The sequence below is a fragment of the Carica papaya genome, chromosome 8, assembly GCF_054855325.1.
Source record: "Carica papaya isolate Zhongbai chromosome 8, ASM5485532v1, whole genome shotgun sequence".
Lineage (NCBI taxonomy): Eukaryota > Viridiplantae > Streptophyta > Magnoliopsida > Brassicales > Caricaceae > Carica > Carica papaya.
The window spans coordinates 3,016,252-3,025,186 of NC_142316.1; the positions used below are offsets into that span (position 1 = coordinate 3,016,252).

Consider the following 8,935-nt stretch of genomic DNA (forward strand, 5'->3'; position numbering starts at 1 on the left):
TTGATGTAATCCTAGGAATGGATTGGCTGGCGGCGTATCACGCCACCATAGACTGCTTTAATAAAAAGATTGTATTTAATCCTCCCAACGAGGAGCCATTTACAAGTTAATAAAATTATTCGGTACTAATTCTCCCTAATGACAAATTCTTTTCTTCTTAACCCCCAGTGCGTTGATATTGTATTTTTCCTAACTAGGTAAACCCAAGAAGGAAGTTTGTATCCAAGAGATTCCAGTAGTCCGAGACTTTCCAGACGTATTTCCGGATGAACTGCCCGGTCTACCAGAGGACAGAGAGGTCGAGTTCACCATAGACTTACAGCCAGGAACCCAACCCATCTCGGTAGCTCCTTACCGAATGAGCCGCATCGAGATGGAAGAGCTAAGGAAACAAATCACTGAGCTACAAAACAGTGGCTTCATTAGACACAGCATTTCCCCATGGGGTGCCGGGGTTACTTTTGCAAAGAAAGGAGATGGAACGTTGAGACTGTGTATTGATTATAGAAGGATAAACAAGGTAACAATTAAAAACAAGTACCCTCTCCCCCGGATTGATGACCTTTTCGATCAGTTGCAGGGTGCACAGGTCTTTTCTAAAATAGATCTACGATCAGGTTACCATCAGGTAAAAGTGAGAGCAGAAGACATCCCCAAGACGGCATTCCGAACCAGGTACGGACACTATGAGTTCCTGGTTATGCCGTTTGGGCTAACCAACGCCCCGGCCATCTTTATGGATCTAATGAACAGAATCTTCAGAGAGTTCTTGGATAAATTTGTCATCGTGTTCATCGATGATATCTTAGTCTACTCAAAAAGTAGAGAAGAACATGCTCATCATCTTGCCCAAGTCCTCCAGGTACTCAGGGAAAAGAAGTTGTATGCAAAGTTGAGCAAGTGTGAATTTTGGCTCGAGCAAACCGCCTTCCTAGGACATGTTATATCGAAGGAAGGGGTGTCGGTGAACCCCGAAAAGGTTGAAGCGGTACTTAGTTGGAAAAGGCTGACAACAGTTAAGGAAATTCGCAGTTTCCTAGGGATGGCGGGTTATTACCGCCGGTTTGTCGAAGGGTTCTCCAGTCTAGCGGCCCCTCTAACCCGACTCACAAAGAAGAATGCAAAGTTTGATTGGAATGAGAACTGCGAAAGGAGTTTTTCAGAATTGAAGAAGCGACTGACTACTGCACCCGTGCTGGCTCTACCGAGTGGATCAGGAGGGTATACAGTTTATAGTGATGCCTCCTATCTGGGCCTGGGTTGTGTTCTGATGCAGCATGGAAAGGTTATAGCATATGGGTCTAGACAGCTAAAGAATCATGAGAAGAACTATCCTACCCATGATTTGGAGCTTGCCGCAATCATACACGCCTTGAAAATCTGGCGCCATTATTTGTATGGAGAGACCTTTCAGATCTACACCGATCATAAGAGCTTGAAGCACATCTTCACTCAGAAGGATCTCAACATGCGTCAGAGAAGGTGGATGGAACTCCTCAAGGACTATGATTGTGACATCCTATACCATCCAGGTAAGGGCAACGTAGTAGCCGATGCCCTCAGTAGGAAGAGTGCAGGCACCCTAGCCCATCTGATGGTTTCGGAATGCAGGTCCATTGGGGCTACGCAGCAGGTTCGACTGCAAGATCTGAAGAGGGCCACATGTTTGAGCCACCTAGCAGTCCAACCCGAGCTAATCCAAAGAATAAAGGAAGCCCAGTCAATCGACTCCGCCCTAGTAAACCGCAAGAAGGATGCAGAACAGGGAGTGAACTCAGAATTTCAGATCTCTACCGACGGATTGATTCGTTTCAAGGACAGAATGTGTGTCCCAGACGACAATGAATTAAAAAGAGACATCATGACAGAGTCCCATAGTTCAAGGTTCGCCATGCATCCAGGAAGTACAAAAATGTACCAAACTATGCGACCCCGATTCTGGTGGAATGGGATGAAGAGAGATATAGCCGACTTTGTATCTAAGTGCTTGGTATGTCAGCAGGTCAAAGCAGAACATCAACGCCCAGGGGGGTTGCTTCAGCCTTTACCGATTCCAGAATGGAAGTGGGAACACATCACCATGGACTTCGTATCGGGACTACCCAAGGCACGATCGGGACACGATGCCATATGGGTAATTGTTGACCGACTCACTAAGTCTTCCCACTTCCTGGCCATCAGAATGACTGATTCGTTGGACAAGTTGGCAAGAATGTATGTCCGGGAAATAGTCAGACTGCATGGGGTCCCAGTAACAGTGGTATCCGACAGGGATCCCAGATTCACTTCTCGGTTTTGGAATAGTTTCCAGCAAGCTATGGGAACAAAGCTGTCCCTCAGTACTGCCTTCCACCCCCAAACCGATGGACAATCAGAGAGGACAATCCGTACGCTGGAGGATATGCTCCGAGCTTGTGTCTTGACTCCGGAGGCCATTGGGACGACCATCTACCCCTGATAGAGTTTGCCTACAACAACAGTTACCAAGCAAGCATCGGCATGGCCCCATACGAGGCGCTTTACGGGCGTCCGTGCAGGTCACCGATTTGTTGGGAGGAAGTGGGCGATAGAAGATTGTTTGGCCCGGATTTAGTGGAAGAAACCACGTCCAAGATAGTTAAGATCAAGAAGAACATCCAGACAGCTCAGAGTAGGCAAAGGAGCTATGCTGATACCCGAAGGAGGGACCTGGCCTTTGAGAAAGGTGACCGGGTGTTTCTTAAAGTCACCCCCTTCAAGGGAATTAGTAGGTTCGGCAGAAGGGGAAAATTAAACCCCAGATACATTGGACCCTTTGAAATCTTAGACAAGATTGGTACCACTGCCTACAGACTTGCACTGCCCCCTGAGCTCTCCCGGGTTCACAATGTGTTTCATGTATCTATGCTGTGCAAGTACAATCCGGACCCTTCTCATGTCGTGGCTCATGAACCGCTCTCACTCCGAGAGGACTTGTCTTATGAAGAAGTACCGGTCAGTATCACGGACCGAGAAAGCAGAATACTCCGTAACCGGGAAATATCATTTGTAAAAGTCTTGTGGCAGAACCACACGCCTAGGGAGGCGACTTGGGAGCTGGAATCAGAATTTAGGGCCCAATATCCTCATCTGTTTGATCAAGAGTAATGAGGCAAATTTGGGGACCAAATTTCTTTATGGGGGGGAGAGTTGTAGCACCCGGAAAGGAGGAGAAAAAAAAAAAAAAAAAAAAAAAAAAAAAAAAAGGGCGGCCACGTCAGCAGCCACGTCAGCAGGCCCGGTCAGCAGTCCCGGCCAACCAGGGCCTGCCACGTGGCAAGACCGCATCACTCCAAAAGGAGCCACGTTGGCGATCCGCGTGGGTGCGATCCGACGGCCCAGATCAATCACGCGATCGGACGGCCCAGATTCAATCGCACGGACGGCCCAGATTCAATCAAAAACGAACGGCCCAGATTAAAACAAAATGAACGGCTGTGATCAAAAGGCAAGGGGTTATAAATAGAACCTCCACACCAGACCACAAACCCTAGCCGCCAGCCGCTCGCCGGAGAAGACGAACCAGAGGCCGACCGCCGCCACCCGCCGCCACTCGCCGCCGCACCGGGGAAATTTCCGACCGCCGATCGAGGTAAATTTCATACCCCCGACTCGTTTTTCCCCACTGATTCCTCCTATGGCCAAATCGAAGCCGAAATCCCGGCCAAACGGCCGGAATACGCGGCCGAAGCCCAGCGGCACCGCCGCGCCCCCTCTCGGTTTTTGCCTCCGACGAGGCCCTTCCCGGCCTCCGTTCGATGCAATTTTTATATCACCGTGATCACCATTCTTTTCTCTACAGGTTGACCGAAGCCAAATCACCAAAACACGAACTTCGCCGGAGAGTCGCCGTACCCGAGAGCGCCGCCGCCGGTAAGCTCCGTTTTTCCGTGATTTTTTGGCCCCCCGAGGGCCCTTGGGTTGTTTTCTGACAAGGACCAATGCGAGTGTGGCCGAATTCGGCCAAAAACGGCCGAAAACAGTCAACCCGAGGCGACTCGCCGCCGCCAGCGGCGGCGCCGTCGCCGGAGCACGGCGGAGCCGCCGTGCCGGAGTTGCGATTTGGGCCGAAAGAGGCCCTGGGCCTAATTTGGATTTTTTTTGGAACCCGTGCAGGTACTGTTAGCGTGTTTCAGTTCCCCGGGAAAAATTCAGGGGAAAATTAGGGACAGCCTGCAGGCGCACTGTGAATCGTATTCGGATCCCGAAAACAAGTAAGGACCCCTCACCCTATTTCCTATCACGGTATTAAAGTTCAAAATGATAAAACAGTATTTCTTGAATTAACGCATGTGTGAAATTGCTTAAGGTTGCTGATGGAGCCCGAGTCTAGTGTGATTGATGATTTACTGTTATTTGGCCTGTTTACAGCTTTAAATGCAAAATGAGGTTTGATGTGTTCATTTTACAGATTTGTGTGCATGCACTACGTTTTTATTAATTATGGGTTGAATGACTGAAAAACTGATACTGTATGTTGTCTGTTTGGTATGAATTACGATTTGCTTGTTTAAATGTGAATTGATGATGCTGATTGAGGAAAAGGAAAAATGAAAGATTGTGTAAACTGATAATTGTATTATGGGGGTCAGCCTGACTAGATATCCTGGGAGATGGTGGACGGACCGGGTCCGTAGGGAACCCTACCGGGATTGTGGTCTCACATGCCGGACGGGGTATGGAGATCTTATGGTTTTGGCGCCCATACCGGACGGGGTATGGGGACGGCCCGTTTCACCCTCATACCGGACGGGGTATTGAGGTTTATGGTTTTGGCGCCCATACCGGACGGGGTATGGGGACGGCCCGTTTCACCCTCATACCGGACGGGGTATTGAGGTTCATGGTTTTGGCGCCCATACCGGACGGGGTATGGGGACGGCCCTGGAAACTGATTATGAATGTTAAAGGTTAACGGGTAGCGGAACCCCTATGGACCCCCACGGATACTAGTAGGCTGGTAAATGAAAAAAAAAGATATGTTGTACAATGATTGAATTACAAGAGGCGTGATAAGTGTTATGTTTTACAGCTTAGATTATTCAATGATTATGATAATGTTATTGTTTTTCTCATATTGTTTTTCATAAATTCCACCAAGGTAAGTGGATGGTAAAAGTTTTATTATTGATAAAAGGTTTTGTTGTTAATAAACGAGTTTATTGTAAATTATGCTCCATTGGTCTTTTTGTGGTTTTCTACCCACCTTTATCTCCGTGACGGTGAGATATCGTGATGTTCTTACTGGGCTAGTGTAGCTCACTCCTTAATTAACCATTTCAGATCAGGAAGACATGGTTCCCGAGCCCGTTCCGCAGGAGGACGACGAAGGGGATGCCTAGAGACTCTGTAGTCATACGCATAGTTTATTTTCGAGTTTTCTTTCTTAGTTAGTTTAACCTTTTATATTTTAAGTACGTTTGTTTGGTTTTTCGTGTAAGGGATGTTAAATGAAATTTTGATCTCGCTTCCGCATTTGATATATTTAAATACTCATTTCATTTTAATATTTTCCGGGGCCGTTACATTTTAATTTTGTTTTCAAAAATTAATCACATTTGCATATTTAAATAAAGCTTTCTGAAAAGTACGGAACAATGAACATAGTGGTCGAATCGGTAAAACTATTTCTAAATGTACGTACTTCGTTAAATTCAAATCACATTTTATTATCGAATAATAAACATAAATTTTAAAATGATATGTATAAAAATTATTTGAAAGACGTTATTGATATGACAATATGTAAAACAATATTATCTATAGTTCAATATAGTTTCTTTACGTTAGTAGGATGAATTTTACTACATGAGAAGTGTTAAATTGGATTGTTATTATAATATTTTTATATAGAAATAAATAAAAATGTAAATGTATTTTTGAGCATCTACAATATATTTCAATTTTTTAGCTCTCATATAATGTATAATGTAACACAACACTGATATTAATTAGACACAAACCTATAGAATGCTATATATGAACTTCATTTACACAAATAATTTTTGTAACCATTATATATATATATATATCTACGTATGTGTTTCCCTTGATTTTATCATTGCATCATTATGCATGTGCTATTATATTTTTGAGTTTTATGTTCTTTATGATGAGCTAGATCCATGAGTAGCAGACACCAAGCTTGATGGGAAAATTTAGGGTTGATGAGACTCCAGACAGCTCGGAAATGAGTCGACAAACTAACCCGAATTAAGCAGCGGTTGACTCTTCACCCACTCCAACATATCTTGCACGTTTCTGCCTGCACCATTCACTGGTGTGTATAGCTCGATTCGATTAAAGTAAATTCATATAACACAAGGCTATTTATAAGACTGTGTGCCTCTTAATTTCATCATTACATTGTTATGCATGTGCTATTATATTTCTGGGTTTTGTGTTTCTTATCATATGTTGGATGGATGAGTAGTAAACACTGAGCTTGGTGGTGAAATTTAGGGTTGATGAGGCTCCAAACCACTCGAAAATCAGAGGAGAAACTAACTCGGATAAGCAAAGGCAAACCCTTCCCTGACTCTAACATATCTTGCATGTTTCTTCCTGCACCGTACATTGGCTTGCTCCTTGTTCCTATATATAACTTGAAAACTGTTGATCCATGACTCTGTGCGTACAGCTTTGGACCCTGCGTAAGGTTTCATGAAGATGGTTGATTTTATTAATTAAAATTAATCATATATTTGAATTAATTTAAATTTTAAACCAATAAGACAAAAAAAAAAATCTAAAAATATGTATAATCCGATCCAATGCATTCTAAATTTTTATAGTTTAGTCTACTTTAATTTTGAAGCGATGAACATTCATATATTCAAGAGTGAAATTATTATAGTATTTTATTTTAGTTCATTAATGAATCATGAATTTAAACTTAATGAGATTAATTATATTAAAATATATATATATATATATATATTTAAAAACTCTCTAGGTTTGAACAATTCTTATATTTTGTAGAACAGAAATGATAATAACATATATATATATATATATGTCTGTACGTATAATAGTTACTTACATGTGCAAAGGCGAAAGGGAAGTGGGCAAAGGACATTTGGATGATCGGAGGGTGAATATGGAGTCCGAAGAGACGAGAGTTGTTGTCGACCGTTAGATCCATTGAACAATTGCAGGTGAGGATTTTCGTAGCAAGCCCATGCCCATCTACTCCTTCTCCCAGCCCAAATTCTCTAATTCCTGATATCTGCCCAATTTCAATTCATTATTCAAAAATAAACATTTTATAATTAATAATTTAAATTCTGATATTAGTATTTAAAGTTTGATTTTTATTATAATTTATTATTTTTGTTGTAATTTTATTTTTTTACGTCTTTTATTAATTTCAAACGTTCACCTTCTTTTTATTTTCTCACAGAAAAAATTAAAATGACCAAACCGTTTGTTTTTTTAAAAAAAATAATAATTTTGACTAATTAATTAAATTAATAAATTGATAAAAATAAGAGAAATTTCTAATCGTAGTGGTCAATTAGTTTAGTTTTATAATAAGTAATTATAAATAAAAAAACATCAAAAATTAAATCGTAACTAAAATATTATGATACAAATTATTCAATAATTTATCATAATTATTATCTGACTTTAAAATATATAAAATTACTAAAAATTGAATAAAAATATCATCCAATAAATTAATAAAATTATATTTTACTCATCATTTCATCAATCTCTAAAAAGCCTATTTTTCAAACCAAATAAATACTAAAATTTGAACTTGAACCATAATTCTACAATAAAACAACTATCCCATTTAAATTTAATACTAATTATAAGCTTAATTATTACTTAACCAAAATAATTGTTATTTCATTCTTTCTATTAGAGGTTGTAGATTTGGAGGAGGACGTGTGATTTATATGTATCTTTACTGACAGAATAACATAATAAACATAATTTTTTATAAATTGAATATCAACAATATCTATATATACATATATGTATGTATTTATAAAAGATATATAAGCAGTGTAGATACGTACCTTTATGGAAATGTTTGGATGGGGAGGATTAGTGGCGATGTAGAAGACAAGCAATGCTACTCCCAAACTAAACAGAAGCCTCCAAAATATTTGCAGAGCAATCCAACCACAAGCATTATTGTCAGACCTTCTAAACGACATATATCTCCACCAGCACCCTCTCTTCTTCTTCCCCCCATCATTATTCTCATCATCCTCATCGTCATCATCATCTTCATCGTCATGATCAACGATGATCAGACGGTTGATGGCTCCTTCTTTCTGGTGGATCCCACCTGGGATTACTCCAATCATCTTCGTCTTATGTCCTTTGAGTAAGGAAAGAACGTCTTCGTCGTTGGAAGAGTACCGGGAGAGAGTGGTGAAGCCTGAAACGGCGTCGTTCGCCGGAGAAGAATGAGTGCTGGTGGTGGAGTGAAGGTTTCGGACGTCGACGGCGTTAACGCTATTTGTATGGGAGAGAGTGGAGGGGCTCTGGACGTAATAAGCTGCGTAAGGGTAAGAATGGAAGATTAGAGCTTCTTGGTCTTCGTGATCACTGTTGTTTTCCATCATTTGATCTGCAGCCATGGATGATACGTACAGATAGAGAGATACACATACAGAGAAGAAGGCCTCGTTATGTTACATATATATATATATATGACACAATATATATATATATATATATATATGTGTGTGTGAATGTGTAAAGAATGAATTCGGCCAAACAGGATGATTCACTCTCTTAACAAAACACCAAAAATTATTATTATTATATAGAAGATGACGTTATAATATTTATGGGATTTATAATATTTATTTCAGCTTATTTAAAATTTAACTCGTTGTTTAAACTGTAATAATTAAATTAAATTAAATTTTATTATATTAATTATTACAATTTTGAT

At 40.8% G+C, this 8,935-nt stretch overlaps 1 protein-coding gene across 2 annotated transcripts; it reads right to left on the reverse strand.

The window, feature by feature from the left end:
* Positions 1 to 5,913: 5,913 nt before the first annotated feature.
* Positions 5,914 to 8,687, reverse strand: LOC110818985 (delta-latroinsectotoxin-Lt1a protein). Of its 2 annotated transcripts, XM_088209969.1 has the most exons (4): positions 8,046 to 8,687; positions 7,061 to 7,246; positions 6,365 to 6,667; positions 5,914 to 6,283 (listed from the first exon to the last, which is right to left on the reverse strand). In XM_088209969.1, the coding sequence occupies exons 1-3, from the start codon at positions 8,613 to 8,615 to the stop codon at positions 6,380 to 6,382; spliced, it is 1,044 nt and encodes a 347-aa protein (XP_088066095.1). In that variant the 5' UTR covers positions 8,616 to 8,687; the 3' UTR covers positions 5,914 to 6,283; positions 6,365 to 6,379. The 2 variants fall into 2 exon arrangements, with proteins under 2 accessions (XP_088066095.1, XP_021903746.1); XM_022048054.2 differs by having other exon boundaries at positions 5,914 to 6,667.
* Positions 8,688 to 8,935: the final 248 nt, after the last annotated feature.

Bases quoted from the DNA above. Each gene is read 5' to 3' on its own strand.
- LOC110818985 (XM_088209969.1), bottom strand. From the start codon at position 8,615: ATGGCTGCAGATCAAATGATGGAAAACAACAGTGATCACGAAGACCAA. The intron at 7,247-8,045 runs GTACGTATCTAC...GAAATTGGGCAG, and splicing joins ATCCAAACATTTCCATAAAG to ATATCAGGAATTAGAGAATT. The intron at 6,668-7,060 runs GTAAGTAACTAT...AACCTTACGCAG, and splicing joins TCCCTTTCGCCTTTGCACAT to GGTCCAAAGCTGTACGCACA.